This window comes from Patiria miniata, unplaced genomic scaffold, assembly GCF_015706575.1.
Source record: "Patiria miniata isolate m_02_andy unplaced genomic scaffold, ASM1570657v1 HiC_scaffold_24, whole genome shotgun sequence".
NCBI lineage: Eukaryota > Metazoa > Echinodermata > Asteroidea > Valvatida > Asterinidae > Patiria > Patiria miniata.
Genome location: NW_024037063.1, coordinates 17,148,636 through 17,174,301, shown reverse-complemented (window position 1 = coordinate 17,174,301; position 25,666 = coordinate 17,148,636). Strand labels below are relative to the sequence as shown.

General features: G+C 40.5%; 1 protein-coding gene across 1 annotated transcript; it reads right to left on the bottom strand.

Annotated features, from left to right (window-relative positions):
* Positions 1-2,351: 2,351 nt before the first annotated feature.
* LOC119732186 (E3 ubiquitin-protein ligase MIB2-like) lies at positions 2,352-20,333 on the bottom strand. The gene is made up of 15 exons (XM_038205609.1): positions 19,895-20,333; positions 18,616-18,720; positions 15,718-15,889; positions 14,194-14,300; positions 13,485-13,676; positions 12,223-12,344; positions 11,116-11,263; positions 10,668-10,840; positions 9,968-10,119; positions 8,545-8,710; positions 7,872-8,026; positions 7,079-7,205; positions 6,277-6,483; positions 5,616-5,812; positions 2,352-3,676 (listed from the first exon to the last, which is right to left on the bottom strand). Exons 1-15 carry the CDS (start codon positions 20,001-20,003, stop codon positions 3,628-3,630), a joined length of 2,181 nt encoding a protein of 726 aa, XP_038061537.1. The 5' UTR covers positions 20,004-20,333; the 3' UTR covers positions 2,352-3,627.
* Between the last annotated feature and the right edge of the window lie 5,333 nt (positions 20,334-25,666).

Sequence of the window (25,666 nt, the reverse complement as noted above, 5' to 3'; positions counted from 1 at the left end):
ACAATTCCTGGGTCGAATTGACCCAGAATCTGAATCCAAATCTGTTCAGTCCTTTGCTGGGTCAAAAATTACACATTTCTGAGGGTCGAGTCACAATGACCGAGAAACGTGTAATTTTTTACTCCAAAGAGGTCATTTATGACCCCCATCCCAAAAGGGGTAAATTTTTGACCCTGAAAAGGACTGATCAGCAGATTTGGATTCAGTTTGCGGGTCAGTCCCACTCAGGACTTTTTAGAGTGTGGATTTGACAAGCTATAGTGCTGAAGTTTTGAAATAAGAAGTTAAGCAAGGCCTCAAACCGCAAAACGTGGGTTTTTAGCATATGTCATATGTATATGACATTGGCAAACTTTGATAAAGTGTAAAAAGAGAACTGCGGCAGATTTGCTGGAGAACTTCTGACATAATGTTTGTGATGCACTGAACCCCATACACATGTATGTGCATTGAAAAAGTAGACCCAGTGTTGCTGGAACGGAACTCGTTTTACAGCCTGTTTTTTTAGTTTCAGCTGACGGCCTATAATGATCAGAGAGTTGTTATTGAATTAATTTAACAGGATTTATGGTACTGACGCAATGACTTCATGATTTTATTACGTCACTCCATGTCAATGCAAACACGCGGTTGACTTCGGGTTCTTTTTTTTTATTTTCAGAATACGTGGCCTTTAAAGCGCTGCTTAAAAAGGCTCCCAAACAAACCATTCTTCACTTCATCCTTAAAACTCTTTTGGTTTAGTTGTATATGACAAAAGCTATGAAAAAAAATGTGATCGTGGAAAATACCAGGCCTATAACTTAGAAGAGGAGGATCCACAACCGAATTCGACAAGGTCCTTCTTTTTTTGCCGGTTGATGTTTAGTCTAAACTGTCTGCAATTCTGCATCAATAAAAACACATTCATACATGGATATAAGCATGCGTTGCAACAACAATTCCTACTTTTATTTTTCATTTGCTATTATGTTAACATTTCCAGGCATGTGAGTATGCAAAAATGTTATCAGGAACACAGCTGGTCCACGTTTTAGATTAGAAAAAAGACCCTCCTCTCACACCAGCTGGCTGTGGGATTTATCATTTATGCACACACTTTGTTCCGAATTACTTTCACAAAACTCCAAGTTTTCTGAAGATTACCACTGCGCCGTGCACTGTTCCGCAGTCAGTGCTGGTGTGATTTCTTGCACCTCTGTTCATGCACACACTTATTTGATATGCCCTAAATCACAGACGATGAAACAGTCGTCTTTTATCTTAGAATTTTACTTGTGCATTTTGACAGGACCAAAGAAATGTCACATACCACGATGATGAATGCGGGAAAGTTTATTTATTATGCCACAAACACCATCCTCATCACCACTCACAACAATAAGGTTAACCTCCAGCTGAGTCTTTCGAATATTTGAAGTTTCAGAAATACACCTCTAACACTATATCCATTGCCCACAACACAAACTGTGAGCCTTTATAAGATGCATCCACATAGTCTGCTTTTGTTCTGCATTATGATCAGCCAAGACGTTTATCAGCCAAAACGTTTATTAGCCAAAACGTTTTATCCTGAAAGATATGCTGCCCATACCTGTTCAATTTTCTCCCATCGATATCTGACCCATGAGTGTTACATTTTTAGCGAATACAAAACATCAAATGTCAAATTCTAAACGAGGGCAGGAACCAGTCGACACTGGCAGAACTGAATAAATGTGGAGCCGCAAATATTTTGAAATCTGTAAATAATGATTGGATATCCCACTCAAAAGTGAATAATACCTTTTGTACTGCTAGAGAAAAAGCAATTTTAAACACAAATATACAATTCGGTTTGTGACTTTTAGCGAGTTGAAGGCATTTAGCGTTCAAACGTATTCATCTTAAAGCCCGAGTCCGTCATTTGCAGCTATCCAAAAAAGTAACCGGCGTAATTATTGTTGAAAAACATACTGGTTGAAAGATAGTAAGGGGACTAAACTCCCTGTGAAATTATCCTTTGTGGCAAGCTCTCACTTGGAAGAAATCAACGAAAGAATGCATCTCCAACGGTGCGTCTTAAGAAGCACCGTTGGAAAATATAAATTAGTTGTTCGTTTTGTTATTCGGCGCAGCGCGCACAAGCATTGGAACGACGCACAGGCGCCCTCGGTTGCTATAATTCGTTGGATCAGTGCGCAACATCGCGTAAAGCTGCAATTTAACACAATTCGAAACATGATTTAGCAACTTTTGATTTTAAATTGAGATCCTAAAATGCTGTTTTTCTCGGAATATGAAGCTGAAGCTGCGCTGAAACTTCATCAAGTAAGTTGTTCAGTATCCTTCATTAGATTTTGAACACTTTTGTTGCTTCAAACGAACAAAATGCACTAATTACAAATGATGGACTATAGCTTTAAAGCATAAATGTATTTGGTGTTTAAGATTAATATTGATTCCTCTTGAATGTACATAGCCATGCAAGAGTAAGTAAATGAATACTTAGTATTTGGATTTGTATATAATTTCGATGTCATACGACCTCTTTCCAAAGTTCTGATTATGTGTGTTCAATGTAAAAATATGTATTTAGGCACTTCATCGACTTGTAAAGCAAAATCGTCACGAAATCTGCATCGTTGTGTTTCTTTTTAAAGCATAGCTTCTATGGATGTTTTTAACAAACACAGTATGCCTGCATATGAATTTCGACATATTTGAGCCTATTCTAAAAGAAAAGTTCACATTTTCAACTACACCGTTTACGTCATCTAGAAACGGTTGATTTGTTGAAAACAGTTAAATGAAATTAGTAGTTTTCTTCTGTCATGTCTCTGTTTAAATGTGTATTGTTTTGCGACAATTGTTTACAGTGTTTGATTACAGCACTACATTATATAACACATATACAACAGCTCATCCTTATTGGCGTCGTCAGGATTTTCAGTCAAACATTCACCTAGCGTTTTTAGAACAAATAACATGCATAATGCATATAACATTTATATGTTGCATGAAAACTTTAATGAAAGTAACGAACTGTTCTCTAAACTGTTTCTCTAAGGGTAGAAAATAGAGTGAATTGCTATAAGTATTTGTACATCGATAGATGACTGTGTATAAACTTTACTAAAGCATTGTTTTTCTGTCTATTGATGATAAGGTTTTTTTTTAAGATTTCTGTTAAAATCATTACCATCTTTATATAATAATTCTTGGCTAAATGTTATACTTGATTATACATCAAATATGACCAAATAATCCCACTAAACTCATATTATGTAACATCTTTTAGTCGGCTTTTTCACATACATTTTCGGCGAGCTCACAGACTGAGGAGTTCTGGGTAAACACATCGAATATTATTTCAATTGTTCTAGGACTACTCTCAGTGAAACACAAACACGATTGTCTTAAATGGTTAAGACACTTTGTCTAGAATAACTACTTGCCCAAAATTTAAAAAAAATTGTTCAATTATAAAGCAAAATGCCTACACAGCGATCAACTCAGGTTTACTTTCACCATTTTGGGGGTAATTAGGCAGTATACTGGAATAACTAACGCTAGAAATAAAGCAATAATCACACAGTTCAATGGTTTGTTCCTGTGGGTCCAGCCGCCGTAGCCATGTCATGCTCCCTAGCTGACTTTACAGCTCTCTTGACTGTTTTTCATTGCCCGCTCAACCCTGAAAAAAACAATAAAACATGCAGTTATAGCAAGTGAAACGCTAAAGTGACACAATGTTACAGTTGGCAAGTGTCTACACGCCTTATTTTGTTAAAAACAGCAACTCCCCTGGAAGCTTTCAAGTGAACACAATGATGATTATTTTGCATTAGGTAAGCTTGATTGGAACCTTATATATGGGTATATTTAGGCTGCGCTACCTAAAATTTATCTGTGTAGTTACATTGAATAATATACATTTTGCCACAGTGCCAGAAGACCGTTATCTGAGGCTATTAATTATAGCAAACCTGGACATTCATTGCGGCTGCATTGTCATGTCAGTGTTATTTGAGCACCATGTTCCCAATAAAAACACTGTTCAATTTGCTGCCATAAAACACAGCTATTACAGGCAACTAGCTAGATGGACATTTCAATGTTTTTCCTGCTCATATCCGACTATAGAGCACGTAACATACTGAAGCGTGTCGATTGGAGGTTTCTGGACACAATCTAGCACGTTTATTTATGGTGTAAATTGAGGATTTTCTATTGTACCCAAGGCTTCCCTTTTCCTTTGTTTATACTTTTTGCAACAGCTCTCATTGGTTTTATACACGTTTTCTAATTGAGGTCGTCTTCGATTTGATTCCTGTCCTCAATAATTCATTGATGATGTTGCACGTGTGTGTCCTCGATTTATACCATAAACAAACGCAGCATGGCCCTGATGTCTGTTGAAAACACTATTTTCATTCCTCAACTCACGGTACAGGCAAAACAGCATCCTTCTACATCCAAACATATGACTAAACTCAACAAGAAAAACCTATAGAAGAAGTTAGCAGCCGGGATTTCAAGTCTTTTTGGCAGGGGCATCTGTCCAGCCGCCAAAGCGGAAAGGAGCCCTCAGTTGACCGGCCGGGCTAAATGCTATACCATCCCTCCGAGGACTCTTATTTGGCCCCACCAAAATAAGCATCGACGATCACCCTTGGGGTTCCAGCCAAGGGCGGATCCAGAACACAATTTTTTTTGGGGGGGGGGCCCAAACAAATTTGGTGCCTCAAAAAAGTGGGTCAAAAAAATTACGGCGTGGGGTTCGGGGCCCACTTATTAAAAGGGCCCCGGAAATTTTTTGGATTGTAGATGCTCTTTGGTGCGATATGAGGCAATTGCTGACCACTTTAACCAATTTTTTTTTTTGAGGAAAAGATGGTGGTGTACTCATTGCCTGCCTTTATTGCGATGTCACATAAAAATAAAAAAAATTGGTTTCGTTTTTTTTTTTGGGGGGGGGGGCCATGGCCTCCTTTGGTCTCCCCCCCCCCCCCCTGGATCCGCCCTTGGCTCTAGCAAGGAGTGTTCACATAGCGGCTCCGTCATTCCGTTCTGCCACTGCCCTCTCCCATGGAGTCAGTCCAACGCCTCTTCTGGCAGTAAGGCCAGATGTGTAGATGGTGAGCCGTGCAAGCAGCTTCAAGACACTTGAAGGGTTCTCTGGCGATGCCTAACTTAATTATTCGTCTTAGACTTTGCATATGCCCACATTAGCCTGTGCGTCCCCTGTGCGCTGGCAGGATAGACACGACGTTTATATGAGCCCCCTTTTCACACTGCTTCACTCCCTCCGTTCCAAAATTAGAATACAACAAATGGACTTGTAAGTGATACACAAATATAACATGGTGTGGATAGGCCTAGTCGATATTAGTTCCCCGAGGTAGAGGCCTATCGAAAGTTGACAACATAGCTTGTCAACTTCAAAGAACGAGAAGACTAATATCGACTTTCAATTTCGTACGAAGTATGGTAATGCCCTTTGCTAATCTTTCTTGCCTACAAACCTTCGTTGTCCATAGATGTATACGTAAATTGGGAGTCCATAAGCTACTAACAAAGGAGTTTTGTGGTTTATTTGAACATTAAAAATAAATGATAAAAAACAATCTCACCTTTGCTGTTGGTAGAGATCCTTCAGTAACTTCTCAACCCCTAAATTGACGGTGACGTCAAGAACATTGCTGCCTTTGTTATTCTTGATGTAGATGTCGGCGCCATTTCTAATAAGGTAGGCTGCAATGGCAACCAGGTTGGATTTTTGGTCCGACGAAGCGCCCCCGTCTCCAAGCTGCTGGGCGAGCTGCAACAACTACAATAAATAAACATGAAAAGTAATACTTGGATGGGTGTTTTGGGGTAGGCAGACTTTAAACGACGTACGCACTTGTTTTTACCCATCTTGGCAAACAACAAATAGGTATATTGAATGATATCTCTTCAATCTGATGATGAATTATCTCATTCTTAGTCAAACGGCGTTGCTGAAAAACACTCCAGACTATCAATTTGTCAAATGACTAAAATGTTTGTCTATAACTCAACCCAGTAACAGCTCGTGTTTTAACATAGCTAAGAAGGCAATATGTATCGCAAATTTCACTCATTTCAAAAATGCCACCTAATTAAGAAGCATTCGAAAAGTTTTGGACACAAGGTGTATCTTATGAAAGATGACCTTTGCAAAGGCACAAGGATGAACTCAGAATAAGGTAATGAACGGAAACCAATCGCTGTGTGCTGCTACCAAGCGTGCAGATGTGTTGAGTTTAATACCTGACCCAGGGGTGTGACTCGCATGATGTCTTTCATGGAGGCTTTCATCATGACCAGATGCAGGCTTGTATCACCGTCGCTATCCTGGGCGTTCACATTGGCACCGTTGTTGACCAGAGCCTCGATACACTTGTTGTGGGTCTTGTCAATGGCCAGGTGCAGCGCCGTCTGTCCAGCGATAGTTTTCAGTTCTTTATTACAGCCAGCCTTAATAAAACAAATGGAAAGTATACAAGCCATTAGGTATAAGATTGTTCGTGACTTTTGGAGTGACATTAATGTCTTAAATTTGTGTTAGATGCCCACTATACCGTACCTTCATTGTGTTTCGTAAACTATTATGTGTACGTCCAGATTAATGATAGGCATGTCCGATTTTTTTTCCCAAACGAGATCGGACAATATCAAAAGAGGGCGCTCTCTCTGTGTAATGCCTATTCATGATGTCCGGGGCTTTAGAAAATAAGTTATATAACAAGGAATAATGGTGTTTAAATCACCTACGATGGGCAGCTGATTCGTGGACAGGTTGGAAGTGGTCCGGACTCAGATATCTCAGTGAGCGTTTTCCACTTCTTTTCATTTTACCTTTTAAATAACTAAAGTGAGGAAGGAACATTTCTCACAAGACGTAAAGCCCATCTAGGGTTTGTGTTGTGGAGAACTATGCATTAGATATGCATGTATTGGACCAATCAGAAGATCGGAAACGGATGTCGTTTGGGGAAAAAAGATTCGCGTCCCGCCATTGTTAGGCTCATATGTCTCCTTTTTGACGGGAAAATAAGATCAATGGCCTCACCTGTTTGACGAGGATCAAAGTGATGTCCGATAAACCGTTGAGAGCAGCGAGGTGTAGTGCTGTGAAGCCGTCATTTTTGGCAATATTGATCATGTTTGGCGAGGCTTTTAGAATCCCTTCAACGGCACTGGAATAATCGAGAAAAAAACACTTGTTTCTATTAAAAATGTCAAACTGTTTACAAAACGAAAAAACGATGTAAAGCACAAAAACCGATGTAAACCGAAAAAAAAAGGTGCACTTGACCATTGAAAAACACACTTGCCTTCAGCAATAATGTAATAAATCTACATTCCACTCTTGACCCGCTTTCTTTAACATCAACGTACTACATGAATAATGGTCTTACATGGTGCACGATTAAATCTTGCAGCTGATAGTTGTGTATTAGACGAATGTTCATATATGCAAATGTATTCATAGAGTAAAAGCCTCATTTGAATAAATCAATAATAAGTAGCCGGGCTTAAAATATCTAGGATGTCTTACTGAGACAACTATGTATGATTTGGATACGTATCACAATCTCATTAATTAAGACCCTCCATTTTCACTCCACTTCTACATACTCGTCTCATTCAAACTTCCTACATATTCAATTCACAGAGATTCCTCTTGTTAAGACTTTCTGGATACCTAAAGACCCGCCTTCTTATTATTCATTTATGCAAATGTTTGCGACGTCTTGCATATCATTGCCTAATGAAGGCTCCACGCAATATTGTTGAATTTCATAATTCATCCAATTTGTATTTTGTTACGCAACCCAAAAAATAAACAAACGAGGACGTACAAAGTGTTTTGGGAGGCCGTGGCACGATGCAGACTGTTGAATCCCATCTTGTTCACCTGACGGAGGTCAATGCGTGGGCTGTTTATCAGCCAATGGATGATCTGCTTGTTATTCTTGGCAATGGCAAGGACTAGTGGTGAGTTGCCCTTCTTATCCTGTTGAATAGAAGGAACCAAATATCGGTACTCGAGGTACTTCTATTTACATTTTGCTGACTGTGAGTTAATGTGATAGTGATGCATATTGAGATTGTGATTGGCCACTGCATAGGGTTGACTGCATCTTTGTGGCATCTGCCTGGTGTACAATTTCATTTCGTTTACAACCGATTTTCATCCTTTGTTGAGTAATGATCCTTATCTTGCGTTTTTCATTTTCATCATATTACGCGATTTTCCTAACTGTAATTTTTTTCACGGCTCTATACGGCTCATTCATATCTGCACCGACAGCAAACGGTTGTTCGACATGCAAGGTCTCGCAATCTATAAAGTTCTGTACATGAATGTGATTTACTGGAGGTAGAATGAAATAGGAAACTAAACTCGTTTATTGATACTGGTTGTGTTTGTCTCATAGAAATGGATAGATCTTGAGATCAAATGTCCCTAGAACAGTAAACGAAGACGTTACAACAAGGTATAATGAATGTGAACAGCATTCAACGACTTACTTTGTAGTTAACGTCACATTTTTGCTGGTCGTGTTTAAGAAGCACTTCCACGCATGTCTGGTGACCCTTGAAAGCGGCAAGGTGGAGTGGGGTCAAATCCTCGTTGTTCGCTGCGTTTATGTTGCTTCCAGCTTGCAAGAGACACTTGACAATCTCCGGCTTATCACTGTCAGAAAAATAAGGTTACTACACTGAGAAGCAAAAAATATCAAAATTGCTGCGTGAAAAATACCTGACTTGCCATTATAGTGGGGCGAATTGTTATTGACACATTTCGGCAAATGACCTGCAGTATGGTGGTTGCCTGTCACAATATGTAAAGTTGTCGAGAGAAAATGTAAATTTCACGAAGCTCATTGTTTAAAGCATGGGTGTCACCAGACCAATTTGATGTATTTTTTGGGTTATTCTTTAATTGGAGTTAACCACAGAATTGCTGGAAGAATGTAACGTACAACTGACAGGTGGGTAAAGGATAGGCGGGACTAGAAAACATCCAGCATCTGATATCTTTTGCCGATAGTTATACGATTGTTTGATGACAGCAAAAGACGAGCATGGGTGTCATCTGCCAAACAAACCCCTCTAGCGACTTCCCCTATGGGTGTCATCCGCCACATACACCCCTCTAGCGACTTCCCCTATGGGTGTCATCCGCCACATACACCCCTCTAGCGACTTCCCCTATGGGTGTCATCCGCCACATACACCCCTCTAGCGACTTCCCCTATGGGTGTCATCCGCCACATACACCCCTCTAGTGACTTTCCCTATGGGTGTCATCCGCCAAACACACCCCTCTAGCAACTTCCCCTATGGGTGTCATCCGCCACATACACCCCTCTAGCTACTTCCCCTATGGGTGTCATCCGCCACATACACCCCTCTAGCTACTTCCCCTATGGGTGTCATCCGCCACATACACCCCTCTAGCGACTTCTCCTATGGGTGTCATCCGCCAAACACACCCCTCTAGCGACTTCCCCTATGGGTGTCATCCGCCAAACACACCCCTCTAGCGACTTCCCCTATGGGTGTCATCCGCCAAATACACCCCTCTAGCGACTTTCCCTATGGGTGTCATCCGCCACATACACCCCTCTAGTGACTTCCCCTATGGGTGTCATCCGCCACATGCACCCCTCTAGCTACTTCCCCTATGGGTGTCTACGCTACATACAGCCCTCTAGCGACTTCCCCAAGTATAGGATCTTCTCTGACCTCATAACTTTATTTTTAAACTGTTATCAGGTAGCTGCAGTCGTGAGACATGTAACTTGACATATCCTGTGCTGTATAACTGAGCACCTGATTGACCCAGCAGTGTTTCTGATTGATTATTGCCACTCTCTCCTCACGAATATGACCCTGTTGGATCCCACTTTACAGCGCCACCTAAAGGCAAGTACATGAGGTAGCTCACCCGAGCACTGCAAAGGCAAGTGCCGTGTCTCCGTCCTCATCTCGATGTTCCAATGGCGCTTGGCCTCTCACCAAAGCTGTGACTACATCCAGATGACCACGATGGGCAGCTGCCTCAAGTGCTGTCTGTCTTTGTGGAGTCTGAAATTTGACCTGTTACAGAAACAATATTGATTGAAGAGTATCTAAAATTGGCCTTGCATATTGTTAACCCCAAAGAGTCATAAAGATTTGTATCGGTGTAAAATCATCTCAAGGAATTCGTATCAAGTTGCTAGCCGCGTATTGAACCTTTTGGCAACAAGCCACCTCATCCCACTTGTCACTCTACTTACTGGCATTAGCCTAGGATGGACTGCGATGGACTGCAATCCCATCAAGGAGACTAAACAAGATCCCGAAGCTCATGCTGAAAACACTGAATCGTTGAACTTTATTGCATTGTCGAAGTTAAATAAAAGTTACTTTGAACTTGGCCAGTGTGAGGGCTGGCTAACAGGGGTATGATTGTAGAGCTACATTTGTTAACATTAAACAATACTTTAGCAGAAAGGTGGGGATTATAAGATATTCCAACAACAGTACAAAGGATTTTGTGTAGAGGTTTAAAATGTCTAATGTTCAGACAAAGAAAGTACCGCTGCACCATGACCCATCTGACTCCATTTAATCTGACATTAAGAAAATCTTATTGTTCTCACCGCATCTGGATGATCACTGATGATCTCTCGCACTTTGTTGGTGTTGCCGGTAGTAGCCGCCTGAAAGAGAGCAGCACCGCCCGATGTATCCGCCGATCCGCCGAGCAAGTCTCCGAGTTTCCCTAGCTCAGACTTCAGGAGTAGAGCAGCCAATAACTCACCTACATTGGTGTCTGAAAACAGAGAAAGATTTTAATCGCAGCATCAGTTTATTAGTAGGTCACCATGTCTTACACCAGGCCTCTGTTTTTACGATTGCAATTAGGCGCCATGTCGGAAGACTAAGCTCAATTTGGTGAAAAAGTAGTGTTTTGTTCATATTGTTTTAAAAGAATGTGCCGACTATTTCTGAGACCGTGACTATTTCTGAGGTTGTTGACACTTCTTGAACCATTTTAGCATCAACATTTTGTCGGTGTCGACATGTTCATGAATACTTTGCATTTACCTAGAGCACCGGCACTTGTTTCTTCAGCTTCCTGCTTCTTCTCCATGACGAGACACATGGGATTAATGAAGAACGACGATCCGCCAAAGTTGACCTTGACATCGCCATCTTTGTCGACCACAATGACTTCACCGACTTTTCCTATGAACTGAGATGGGGGAAAATGAGAAATACACGATCTTTTGGTATTTTGTGTGCTCAATGATCTTTTCTTCGTGACGATTTTCCATCTACTTTAATAGCAAACATGTACTTATTTTAAAACTCAATCATGATGTGTAGAGGGTGTACGCTAAGATTTAGATTGATCCACCCGTACCATATATTTGACACATTCAATGACCAAAGTCTATTGCTAGGACTTCAGGGGTTACTAAATGGTATTTTATCTCTGGACAGGGACAACACTAGTTTCCCCAATATTTACTATGTCGTTATAACCCAGCAACGTACAACTAAAGCACCTCTGTAAAGATGCTTTCCCGTGCTTTTTTCGAGTTTCACTTCGAAAACTAGATTTGCTTTTTTCAATTGGTATTTTCCAAGATGTATAAAACTTATTTTCTTTTAAATAAGACATCGAGCAAAACTCACGACTCATGTTTAGTTGTTACACTATTTCTTCAGAAAAAAATCGAATTATTTGCTGCCAGATAATCACTCTGCTCTTGCAGGGCAGTTTCATTTGCGCGCAAAATGAAATTCCTTGTTCAGAGGGTTGCAGACGCTTAAAATCGGAACACACTTTTAAAGGGGGTTTGTTTTGGTCAAAACAAATCATTCCAAAACATGAATTGGAAATACGTTGGGAGAAAAACATCCATTTTTAAAGAGCATGGGGTATGATCTACATGTATGATCTTTCATCTTGGCGTGCGCATGGTTTTCACCTATGCATGGGTCCGACCGGTTTGATGGGCTAAACGGTGAACACGGGGTAGTGAGGATGTTGGGTTGCGCGCAGACATACAAGCTGTAACTTACAATTTCTGCTTGATAACAGGTTATAAGGATTTCTTTGCCGGCGCTGCATGCAAGCATGGTGATTATAAGCGCCGAATTATAGGTTATCGGAGCCATGAAATTGAGCCCTGATATCTGTCTTACGTCTTTGATTTCTTCATTCCAGCCGCACCTCTCCAGCTGCAGTTCCTTGAGCTTCAAAGGGTCCATGTCCAGCAGACGGACCTTGTCTCCGGAGTCCAAGTAAGGCTGGACTCTAGTCCCATCTGCAAAGGACCGAAAATCAGAGCTTCAGTCCGGAGCTTGTCGTTTTTGTGGTTATTATCGTGCATATGCATAGTATCATACGTTAAACCATTATTCATAAATACCTCAGACAGTTTAGCCATTCCTATTGGTCGAGAGCCCGTCACGTGGCCGGTATTAAACGGATGATAAAGACATGGCCAGCTGGTCTTAAACACTTTTCCAGTGTCACAAAAACAGTGGACTCCTAAAAATCCAGTGCCTCTTATCGTTTCATTGGTTGAACGTTCACAATCCTCACGTAGGCATGCGCAACACTACCAGGGAGTTAGAATTTTATAGTTCTAAATTCAAAACGCAACGCGCCAGGTGCGTTCTGCGCGACATCGCATAGAACACGATACGCGCGCGTCAATCTCCATAAAAGGGTTGTTTTCATCTTACTCGCCAGCTGAACACTCCATTATTTTGCAGGAGGGATGATTCAAAAAGCATAAAGTGAATTTGTTGAACAAAATCGGGATGTTTTGAACGAATTATATGATTTTTTTTTACCGAAAAGGTATTTATGAATGGGAATAAATATGTACTCCGTCGGTATTTATCACTCTGTTTAATACCACTTAGAGTCTGGGTGCTGATAATTACCCTCGCCTCCGGCTCGGGTAATTATCAGCACCCAGACTCTAAGTCGTATTAAACAGAGTGATAAAAACCTCCGGAGCACACATTTATTCCCTTATTGACTGTTTCAGAAGTATAAGTAAGAAATTAAAAGAAACGTTTAAAGAGAGACGATGTAGAACATATACCACGGATTTGCAATTTTAACGCTATATGGAGGACCGGGGCAACCTGTCTCTACTCATGACTGAGGGCCGAGTTATACCCCATCGTAAGTTCTTCAATAAAGTGAAAACGCGATGTGTTTGGGGGAAAAGTTTTTTTTTTAATAACACAATAGAAAACAAGTGTTTGTATCGAAAAAAATCTTGATTGCCAAAAGTAAAGAAAATCCCCGAACGTTATGCGTCCTGACCGAAGCGTTCTGGAGATAGGGTTATGAATATACGATAATTTGAAGAAAATTTTGAAACTTTTTCACCATTGGGGAAAAGACCTTGCAGCAGACTATTCGATACAGACCAGGTATCATTTACCGAGCCTCGGGAGGTGCTCAATGTAGAATTCTCCCATTGTCTCTTTCTCTGTGTATCGTAGATCCAGCTTGCCTTCGTGACCCCGGCGGTAATTGTTGTTAGAGCGGTTGGGCCATTGAACTTTGACCCAGGAACGATGGGTTCCTTGCGTGCTAATCACTTGGCTCACTGTACCAACTTTCCCTTCCCCACCTGTATTAAAACATTACCATAACTAATCAACGATCAGGAAAATCTATAGCTGCTTAATAGAGGGCTAGAGTATCGGTTAGGGTCAGGGTTAGGGTTAGGGTTAGGGTAAGTGTTATTATTTACTTAATTAAATACTAAATGCGTGTGAATTCATTTTAAAATAATTAATTTTTCATTTTTTTTTTTTTTTTACATTTTAATTCTCATTTATGTTTTAATGTTTGTAATCGTCTTTTAACACTTTCGTATGTATACTGCGACTTTTAGTTGTTTTATCTCTGTATTCAATCCAAATGCGTCCTTTAGGGGATCGATAGATATCAAAACACCTTTTATTTGAAATGTGCATAATAAATGCTGGTGATGTAGTTTAGTCACAGGTTATATATATGTTATATATTGGTTTCCAAAATATATACATTTTGAATTTAAGAGCATCAATAAACCAAACATAATATTCGACAATCCTCTTTCCTGTGATCCTTTTCATTTTAAATCAAATGTGATATTTCCATACCATCTTGATCTTCCCATTCCCAATCGGGCCCTCGCATTACTCGGGCACCTGGGAAAATGCCCAAAGAGCGGCATTTGAGGGCGCCAAATCGACAGGGGACTTCAATCCTGAAACGAAAATTTTGAAAAAGTGCTTTTAAAGGACGACATCTTGATGCAACACTGTACGTAGTGCATGCGACACTGTGCATTGCTTCAGTGCAGTAAATATGAACGCAATTCGACAAACAATATTTCGACTTTGTGATTCGCATGAGCGAACACCACGATACGTTCCATTGTTAGGTTTAGACTCGACGTCCCCATGGTTACATGACATCAATGGACGACTCCGTTAAACCTAGCCCGTTACCAGCTTTATGTATGTAGCATGTACAAAGAAATATCGCCTAGCACGAATGCATTCCTATTTTAGGAAGACATAATTATGCAGACATAATGTTTAGCATATAGGTGCGTATTCGGAATTATGTCATTCCTATACATCCATGTGTCATATTTTAATCGTACTTGTACACCACTTCTACATTATAAAAGATACCGACGAAATGGTCTTTGTGTTTGAATTCATTGTTGCAAAACATAATTTTGTGATAGAAACAGCCCGTTGTTGTAATTGGGCGAATTGTAATATTTTCGAAATAAATCTATCGTAAACACCAACTTTTTGAATTAAAAGTCACGTTTGTTACTTCAACGGTTTAAAAGATCTTGTACTCTGTATTCAGTAAACATTTGGTGACGGTAAATGTGGTCAAGTTGGCCACGGGCTTCAGGACTACGTTCAGCGGTGATCGTATTTGAAGGGAAAAATAGCCTCATGTCATCTCCCCATCCAAAAGAACAGAGAGTAAAAGAGGGTAAATGAGCAGCTTGAATTTGATGTTTGTCTTATTAAACACCTCATTATCATGCATTGATCAATCAACCTTTTTGATATTCACAATGCATTTTGGTTATGGAAGACAAACAACCCAGGCAGTTTGTGCACAAACCTATGGGACGGTGAGCTACAACTGTCATTTGATTATTTTTTTTTTTTATATATCAAGAATGAAGTTATCAATTTGTCACACATTGTTGACTAGAAATATTATTAATACAAATATAATTTTGTAAAACAATTTTGTAAAGCTGATCTGAATGAAGACAGTTTTTATCATGAATATGCATAAAAACCCAGCCAATAGTGGCCAAGTAGCATCAAGATTTCTAGCTTACGCCTTTAACATTGATCACAATCGCTCCTCTGGGACTGATGACTGGTACCTTAAAAATAAAATCAAGATTACTCTCTTTAAATTTTCAAAGTTCTGAATGTTATTCCACATTTTATGCATTGATAGGTGAGGATCGGTTAATTTTGGATACATGTAACCAAAAAAATAATTTCAAATTTGACTGGTTCACAGTCGCAATAGTTTTGTGCATAAACTGCATTGCTTGTTTGTCATCAAATCCCATGATGCAATGTGGCCATCGAAAATGTGTTGTTAACTAAATAGTCTATACCCAATAAACTTACCCTGGAACTGAGTTGGTTTCGATCCTAGTGAAGCGATGACCCAGGTCATGCTTGCCCTTGTCATAGCAGCTGTGACACAAGTCGAAGTCATGACACTCCAGACATTTCCAGCGTATTCCTACGACACCGTGCTCTTGACAGCCGTCGCACTCCACAGTCGGATGCTTCACTCCTATTCCAAGATTGAATCAATAATATTTAACAGTCATTTCTCTATTTTGCAAAGACAGCGGCGGCGGAACGGTTTTCAAACTGGGAGGGGGGGGGGGGCCTCACCAAAAAGGGGCACTTGGACATCCGTGCTGAAATACCATTTTCGGAAATGGTTACTGAAAACAAATTAGCCGAAATTTTAGGGCCAGTTTTGGCTTCATCTCGAGGGGGGCACATTTATGTCGGCAAAGGGGGCACCTGGGTAATTCGGGGGGGGGGGAGTTCCCCCAGCCCCCCCCCCCCTCCCCCCCCCCCGGTTCCGCCGCCCCTGCCATTAGACTGAAAGCACAAGACGATTTACAGTGAAAATCATTCGAGTATTACTGTTGTTACTTTTTTCCAAAGTGTTTCAATCTAAATGTAGAGTGATTTTCAGTATAAATGTAGTCCCTAATTTCACTCAATGAAAATTAGAGAGCATCAAACATTCGATATTTCAGAGGAAATGTGGCACAATATACTTAATTACCTGAAAAATATCCCCGTACATTAAACTTTCTTTGAATATGACGGTGAATTTCAAAACAATCGTCATTCAATATTAAACCTTAACACAAATAATATTCCGCGCGTTTAATTTTCTTTTAATAGGGTATCCGTCACGAATGTCCTTTAGTACATCAGAGAGGCCAACCCAGCACCACCTTGCCCCACCCCGATCCCCCCCCCCCCCAAAAAAAAAGGGGGGACGGGGGATAAACATCGAATTTAACAATTAATGTACCTCCGGCGCCTGCAAGGTATCCTCGTAATATTATATACAATAATTGAGCCAAAGTCTTTTGTTTATCAAAAATTACTCCACAATATATTTTTTTCACAAGTATGAAATCGCACCTGACATGCTATATGCCGACATGCCATGGGAAAAACGCTCATGTCTGCAATCGACATGTAGAGTGAACAGTTCTCACTAATGTGCATCATTTTGGTGCATATTATAGTCCACAATTGATGAACAATATTTTATCGAATGGGTGCCGTTGTGGCGTAAAATTTTGACTTAATAAAATACGGACTCATTGGTTATATTGCGCATGCTTGAGTACAGAAAGCGGGACAGTGAAAGTCACGTGTGAGAATAAGGTAAAAGAGACCACGTTTCCTAGAAGTCTAAATTTCATATGACACCAAAAACTGTTGCTCAGCTGGGGTTTCCCAGGTCAACAGGCGAGTAAGGTTCAATGTGCATTGATATGCACATGTACACGGCTCGGCGCATTGTTCATTATGAAAAAAAATAATGATAACAATAGTCTGAACACGTGATTAAAAATTCCCCTGGGGATTTCCACTGCAGTGTGTTGGTCGTAATGAAAAAAAAGCACCCTATGATGCTTGTCGTGTGGGGCTGTTTGTAAACAAATTCTCCAGGGGATTTCCACTGCAGTGTGTTGGTCGTAATGACAAAAACACCCTATGATGCTTGTCGTGTGGGGCTGTTTGTAAACAAGCATGATAAATACCAGTTTATTGTTGGCACCCATTTATACATTCATAATTCATGTATTTCTGTGTGCTACTGCCTAATGCCAGGAATTAAAGGCTTCAACTCTGCAGTTTAAATTAGGCGATGACCATTACCCCCGAAAGTATTAAAATATTAGCCCAAGCTAAAATTTAACAAATATATAAATTCTGGATCCAACAGCGTTTTTTTAAATGTTCACATCTACAAATCTGAACTTTTACCAGTACATGTATTTGAATGAGTCTCATCGGTATTCCAACTGCGCAGTAAACTTATCAAGATTAAACGGTTTTATTCTGGATAAAAATGTTATAAAATGTGCACAAGTCTAAGGAGGGAAAATGATAACTTGATCTGCAATTGTGAACTTGCAACCAACCAAAAATTGGATTGCCCCATTTGATCATGAACATATGGATATATAAAACATGGTTTACGACACTGTGCACATTCTTCACTAACAATAAGAACGGTTGTTAGTTTAAAATTTGAAGGAACTGCCCCCCCCCCTTGCCCCGCTTGCTCGATATAAATTCACTGGTACTGGAATTTGGGAAGTGGAGAGGGTAATGAGTTAACGTAACCATGCTAGTAATTATTCAATAGGCCTATAATATTAAGGCAGTTTTTTTTTTAACAATGATGATGTTATTGCTGTGATAACAATTTAGTGAGCGAGTTACAGTTTAGATATTTTCTTTACAATTTAAGAACTTATAACTTAAAGCTACTCACTGAAACACTGTTGCACCAAATGTTTACTTACTGACTGGAGAGGTTAGGTATTAACAACGCACAAAAGCAAACTTGACAACGGAATTTACAACAGTTCTAACAACTTTTTCAATGCTCAAAAAGCAGCGGCAATGCAACGGCTGCCTCCACGACATTACTGTTTTTAATATTTTGCCGCGTATATGGAAACTCTCATTGTTGCATTGCAAAAAAAAATTCAACATTTTAAGTAAAACTTACAAAAAAAGTGCGTTTCGGTCATTTCATAATATCAGTGGCAGATCCGAGATTTTCTAAAAGGGGTTGGCTGGGCCTGGGTGTTGAAGTTTTTTCAGTCGGGGGAGGTATAACGAGGCGTGGAATAAATAAACCGTAGCATAAATAAACCTAAAAAGCTTCTCCTTGAAAGCATCCAGGGGATTCCAATATAGCAATGACAGTTATATTAAGGGGTATTTCAAAACAGAATCTGCGCTTACCTAGTTGGGCGTTATCGTAAATCCGCAGATCGTACTTGCCGCTTGCTCCACCAGCGCGGTAGTTTGCAGCTTGCCCGGAGTCCCATCGCACCCAGACACCCGTCACTGAAAGCAAGATCACAGGTGGAAGTATCTACTCTCAAGCCCAGTTTTAACTTGACTGTAAAGCTTTTTGACTTGAAAGGGCTTCTGCATGTATTACTTGGACCATCGCTCGACTCCTTATTGTGGAAATGTGTCTTCATTTGGTTGTTTCATCAATTTTTTATTCCGAGTTTACAAAAAGCAGTATTTGGATATGACCCGTCCAGAGTTTTGGCATTTTGTTCAGCAACAAACCCCACCCAAAAATTCAAAAGGGCGTTTATTTTTGATTGTAAGATTCAAAGATTGTAGGATTCATTTTGATTTTAAGTTCCCGGTTTTCGGATATCACAACAATTAAATGTCTTAAAATAGCTGCAGGAATTTTCGCAGGGGTTGGTGTACCGTATTTTGAACAGGCGGACATTAGACCAGTATAATTTTTTTTAGGGGTGTCACAGCAGGGGGGGGGGGGGGGGGGTTCGACTTATATTTTAGGAATTTGTATGAGAATTTTTTTGACAGAGCTGGGGGGTGGTTTGACTCCCAAACACCCCCCCCCCCCTCCCCTCTGGATCCGCGCCTGGTTTCTAGCAACAAAAGGTTACTGCATAATGAAAAAATCCTAACAAAAACAAATGGCCCACGTTTATAAGTAAGCTACAAATGTCTAATTCTTTGCGGCTCTATTGCCAATATAATATAAGCCAATTCGACATCTCCTGTGAGCAATGAATGAACGGGTGGTATAAGCCCCCCCCCCCCTTGATTTTACGGAGGTCAAGTGTCCGGAGATAAAAGAAGTTTCTAGTATCAGCACAAATATGCAAGCGCCTTTTTTAAGAATTTGTTAACCCCCCCCAAAAAAAAAAAATTTGACCTTGCCACGCTCCTTCACGTGGGATTGTTCAAATTCTCAAACTAACAAAAACTAAGAAGGTTATTGACTCCAAACTCGAAAATGGCGTTTAAATGATGAAGGCTCCAAAACAAATGGTTAAAGTGATCAGTTTTCGGAGCCTTAAGCAGGCCCGAACCCCACGCCGTTAGGACAACGCGCTATTTGACTTCCGATCAAGCTCCCTGCCCCTGAGATGAGGCTGGCCAATAATGTTGAGCTTCATACAGCCCTGATAGGACCCCTCATAGGTCACCATTCTATGGGCGATTTGTGTGACGCACTTAAAATACTTACCGCTGTCCTTAGCTTGTGCAGGCACCACGGTGCCTACGCAGCCCTTCCCCCCGTCCTGGTCGCCCCATTTCCAGTCAGGACCTCGTACAACTCGCACCCCTATGAACATGACGGTTTCCTCTCCGTACGGTGATGTTCGTGTGAAGTTCAGCGATAAAATTCCCTCTTAAATCTACAACCCCAATCCAAATGTTTCTCTCTTGTGAGAGCAGGCGCGCTAATGAGCCCAGATTTGGCCAATAGTGAAGTCAGACTGAATGGCGGTGGGCCTAATGCTCGGAGTATTATATGCCGACTAGTAAAGTACTATAATATGCAGTTTACCTCAAAATAAAAAACACCGTAATGCATTTTAAAGAGCCAACTGAATATGTAAATGAGTTCGCTCGTCCCTGAAGTCCTCTCCAAAGGTTTCGGTGTTCTCCATTTTCTTGCAGCTCTCATTGGTTGGTTTTGGTACCCGCGGTAAACACTGATTGCACGTTGTGCGCACATCTCGTGCGTATGGAATGCACGTAGCCATGGCTATAACGGTTAAATACCAACAATGCATTGCGAAAGCTGCGGTTCCCTCCGCACCTTTGCTTATGAATGCAATTAGCGGCGACCGCGTTGTGGTACGGCGCTGAGTAGACCTACTCCCCGTGAACTACAAGGGGAATTCCCTGACTCATCGAGTTGCGACTGCAACGTGGGGCCGGTGTCATATGAAAATCGGACTCCTATGAAAATCGGACACCTTTACCATATTAATGGTTAACCCCTCTCGAGTGATCAGTCACGCTTCAAATTACCATACTTAACGCATGCGAAATACTGCCAATGCGTCCGAATTTCATAGAGTCCTAAATTCACGCCAAATGCACACCGGGAATCCCAGTCTACTTCTCCCTATGGCAGCAGTTCACAGAATTGTATATTTAGCCTAACCGGCTGATCGGGCACAATGGTCTATATTAATTGAGTGATATCATCCTAAGGTTTTGTCTTCGTTCTTCTTCTTTCGTGTTCCTGCTCGTGTTCATGTTTTCGTGTGTTTTTTTCTTCACGAACTTCAAAATTGTTATGAACATCAATCCAGATGCAAATGTGTACAGCAACGTATCCAGCTTTTGATGTCAGGCGGGGGGGGGGCAACTGCACATCCGCGCCGAAATGTAGACATAATTTTTTTTTCCGGACACTTGGCCTATACATAAAATAAAAAAGGGGGGGGGGGCTGGTACCCATCTTTCAAATGAAGGCGCTCTTCAAAACTTAATATTATTATGCTGACTATTATATGAACATAATCACGGCGCATTGTAATGGTTGTTGAGTGGGTTTTCTTTGGTGGGGTTGATGTCAGAAGAACTCTATAAACATTTATTTAAATCATTGCTGACAAAAAAAAATTTGGTCAAAAAATATGCCGGTGGCAAATTGCCCCCCTGCCCCCCCCCCCCCCCCCCCGCTTGATACGCCACTGGAAGTGTGCATACAAGTGTGACTTAATAATGACGTCATAAGGTATCAAATTACAAATGATTTCGGTTCAAAAGGTGATCATTTTGTTTAAATCGGAACTCATGAATGAAACGAAGAATCAATGTTTATACTTGGTGATGTTATGAGATATGACGTAAAGTCGCTTGATCTCTACTTCCAGGATTAAAGGGAGGTCAAACTTGGATTGAATTCAAAATAACGAATTAAAGGGAATAAACAACATTTGCAAATATCGAAAAATAAAACTACCAAGTTTTTACGAAATACCTTACTAGGATGTTAGTAAATGACAGTCTCAAGCATCTTGTAAAATTATGGCACCTTGTGTGAAGTCATTTTCAAGAAAATGGTATTTTTGTATACATTTCCAACGGTGGTCGGCCGACCAGCGTTGGAAAAACCTAACTATTTTTCAACTACTGCTCCAAATTAACCATTTTTTCAGTCCAAATTTTGTTTGCTATTGGTTACATGTTTCATGAACGGGTGCAGGCCAGCTAGACTGGTTCCCGTGCCTTACACTTTTCCATCATCTATAAATTGATCCATTTTATCTTTTGTGGAGTCAGGGAACCAGACTACTTAAACATTTTTGTTTTTCTTGGCTTTTCAAACCTTTCCGAACACAAAACTTCAAAAATGTCAGTGTAACAATACTTGATCTATATATACTAACCCCTCAAATAGTTCATTTCTGAAAATTACATCAAAAACCAATGATGTACATTCCCTTGAAGTATCGATATTACAACATGATTGATTGCACCCAAATGGTTCAAGGGATAAAAAGTTTTTGTTTTTTTTGCAAACATGAACCGCTGCTCAAAGATGTGAAATAAATTGTGGAGTCATAGTCATCATGACTTATGACATATCAATATACAATCTTTTAAGCTCAAAATGTAACATATCTCTTGAACTGAATTGATACTGTTGGTGCGGCATAGCCCTAATACCCAAAGGATTGTGCAATTCGTGATAAAACCAGGACACTTCGCATGTTGGTTCCCATAATACCGTGAAGAAAATTTTCAGATATGGAGGTATGTTCAAAACTTGTGTTGCTCAAAACTTCACTTTTCTATGACCCAAGTCTATGCTATATGTCTTCATACAATGAAAATAACAATCAGATGTAGGAACAATTCATATTTGACCTCTGGTGACTTTATGAGGGGTCAATAACCTTTGTAAACCTGTTTATATCTATTTGTATCATTTATTCTTGAAACCCCATTTTGTTCACGATTCATGTCTTATGAAAGTTGTTCATGTTGTAAAAAGAATGTTCATATATAGGCCATTTCATATTCAACCTCTGGTGACCTTACGAGAGGTCATGACCTTTGTAAAACCATATGCTACCTATTTACGTTAATAAGAATAAAATATTAACACCCTTGGAAAGGTCAATGAACTTTGTATATCTTAGTTGCAGTCATTTTTCATATTTATTCGTCAAAACGCCATTTGTTAGTGCCCCAAGCCTAAATAGTGCCAGAGAACGGTATTGCACCTATAAGTTACAGTCATGTTATGAATTCAGACCGACACATAATTTTGAGGTGACCTTGGATCTCGTTTCTCCTTGTTTTATTGGCAGACGCAATATGATGAAATTGGAACAGAAATCTGTGGGTGTTTTGTAATGGAAAATGTACATTACATGTGTATGTCAAGCAATATTCCCTCTTGTGCACCTATTACACCCTGTTGTATCCAGATGGACTTTGATAACCACGTTTTTAATCTTTTTACCAGACCCTGACCAGAATTGTTTGTGCTCGTGAACTGCTTTATGCAGATGACTCTGCCATGGTGTCACACTCTGCGGCGGAACTTCAGGCCATGCTTGATGCCTTCCACTCAGTCGCCCAAAGCCTCGGTCTTACCATCAACATCAGAAAGACCGAGGTCATGCTCCAGCCTCCTAAACACACTGCCTACGTTGACCCAGAGCTGTCCCTTGGTGGGAATCCACTTCAAGCTGTGCACAGCTTCACTTACCTCGGCAGCACAGTTTCCAATGATAACAGCCTGGACAAAGAAGTGGAAAGGCGCATTAGTGCGGCCGCTGCAGCCTATGGGAAGCTCCAGTCAAAGGTTTGGAAGAGACATGGCATCCGGCTAACAACCAAGTGCAAGGTGTACCGTGCAGTAGTCCTCACCTGCTTGCTCTACTCCTCTGAAACCTACACTCTGTATCGTCGTACATCATGAGACTCCAGCGCGTCCAGATGTACCAGCTGAGACATCTCCTCAAGTTCTCCTGGCGAAACAGGATTAGTAATGTGGAAGTAAGAAGACGAGCAGACATCCCCAGTGTTGAGGCACTACTCTCTCAGAGCCAACTGCGATGGAGCGGCCATGTAGCCCGCATGGACGACCTGCGGCTTCCTAAGGCTGTCTTATATGGTGAACTTATCAGAGGCGCAAGAAATAGAGGAAGACCCAAGCTGAGATTCAAAGACTGTCTCAAGAGACACCTGAAGGCCTGTGCCATCGATGTCGACTCCTGGGAGGTCACAGCAAGCGACCGTTTACGGTGGAGATCTGCTGTCAGAGGTTCTGTTACCCTCATTGATGACCGCCTGGCTGAAGAGACAGCAGAGCGCAGTCGCAAGCGTGCTGCCAGGGCTGCATTAGTGGCCAACCCTCATGCTCACATCTCTCGCTTTTGCTGCCGCCACTGCGGCAGACAGTGTTCTCACCAAATTGGACTCTTTGCCCACGAACGATATTGCCGAAGTCGTCATACTCCTCAGGAGTGACAGCCAGAGAGAGAGAAATGGGGGACTGATATAGGCCTTCATATTTATACATATTCGAGGGTATATATTGGCTTATGATCGTCGATGGGGGGGCATAGGAAATGTGATCGTGGAAAATACAAATATTTCAAATACTAATTTCTAATCTTAACTGACATCATGAATAGGTTTTTTTATACATGGATATATCGTGTGTTGACACGAAACTTATGATATTTGTCTTTTTGATAGTTTACGTTACCAGGCATGTGAGCGCACAAAAGTGTAGCAGGAACCTGGTCCACTTAGATTAAAGAAGACCCTTCTTTCACAACAGGCTGGCTATAAGCCTGACTATGCAAAAATATTGCTTTGAATATTAAATTGGAAAGTCCTCCTTACGATGGATAGATGCGCTGTGCACTGCTCCGCAGTCAGTGCTGGCGTGCACTTGCCCCTCTGGCGATGCTCACGTTTATTTATACCCTAAATCTCAGACTATAAAAAGAGTCGTCTTTAGTCTTAGAATGTAATTGTATAATTATTGAAGGAGAAAGTACATTTTGATAGAAGCAAAGAAACTTCACACACCAAGACGATACATGCAGTAAACTTGATTTATTTTGCCACAAATACCATCCTCGTTACCACTAGGAACTATACAGTTAACATCAAGCTAACTTCAGAGCTGTCAACATTCGCATCTTGGAATCAGGGAGATTTTGTACAACAATCAGGGAGATATTTACAATTACATTCAACATAATAGGGAAAAAGTTTCCATAATCAGGGATTTTCAGGGAACCTTCTGCAGAATCAGGGGGAGTTGGCAGCTAACTTAATACATGCAATATCGGGAGTTTCAGAAATAGACCATCAAACACTACATCCAATCCCTGCAACACAAGCTGTGAGCCTTCATACGATGCATCCAAGTAGCCTGCTTTTGTTCTGCGTTATCATCAGCCAAAACGCTTATAAGCCAAAACGCTTATAAGCCAAAACGCTTATAAGCCAAAACGTTTTATCCAAGATGTGCTGTCTGTGCATTGTCGATTTTCTCCCATCGATATGTGACCTATGAGTGTTATATTTCAACGAAAATAAAACATGCATACGTCAATGAGGGCGGGCACCACTCTTCACTTCCAGAACTGAATCAATGTCGAGCCGCAAATATTTCTGAACTTGTAAAAAAAGGTTATGCTATTACACAAAATGAGATGCCTCACTCAGAAGGGAAAAACCTTTGTATACTGCTATAGAGAATTAGCAATTTTAAAACCAAAAATATATTATTCAGTTATATCTCCAAAAATACAACAAACAGTACAACTTTTAGCGATTTAAAGGTATTAAGTGTCGAAAGCAATCTTATTAACCGTATAATTTGGTTAAAAACCTTTTTTCGGTTCAAACGTATTCATATCTAAATTTATAAGTGTATTAAGTGTATAACGTGTTTTAAGTGTATAAGATAATAGTAACTAAAATTGATTACATTGGAATGTACATAACCAAAAGTAAGTAAAGG

Excerpts from the sequence above, each read along its gene's own strand:
- LOC119732186 (XM_038205609.1), bottom strand. The coding sequence starts at position 20,003 with ATGTTCATAGGGGTGCGAGTTGTACGAGGTCCTGACTGGAAATGGGGC. Across the intron at positions 10,120-10,667 it reads TCAGTGATCATCCAGATGCG|GTCAAATTTCAGACTCCACA; the intron begins GTGAGAACAATA and ends TTTCTGTAACAG. Across the intron at positions 8,711-9,967 it reads CTTGCCTTTGCAGTGCTCGG|TGATAAGCCGGAGATTGTCA; the intron begins GTGAGCTACCTC and ends TTTTTCTGACAG.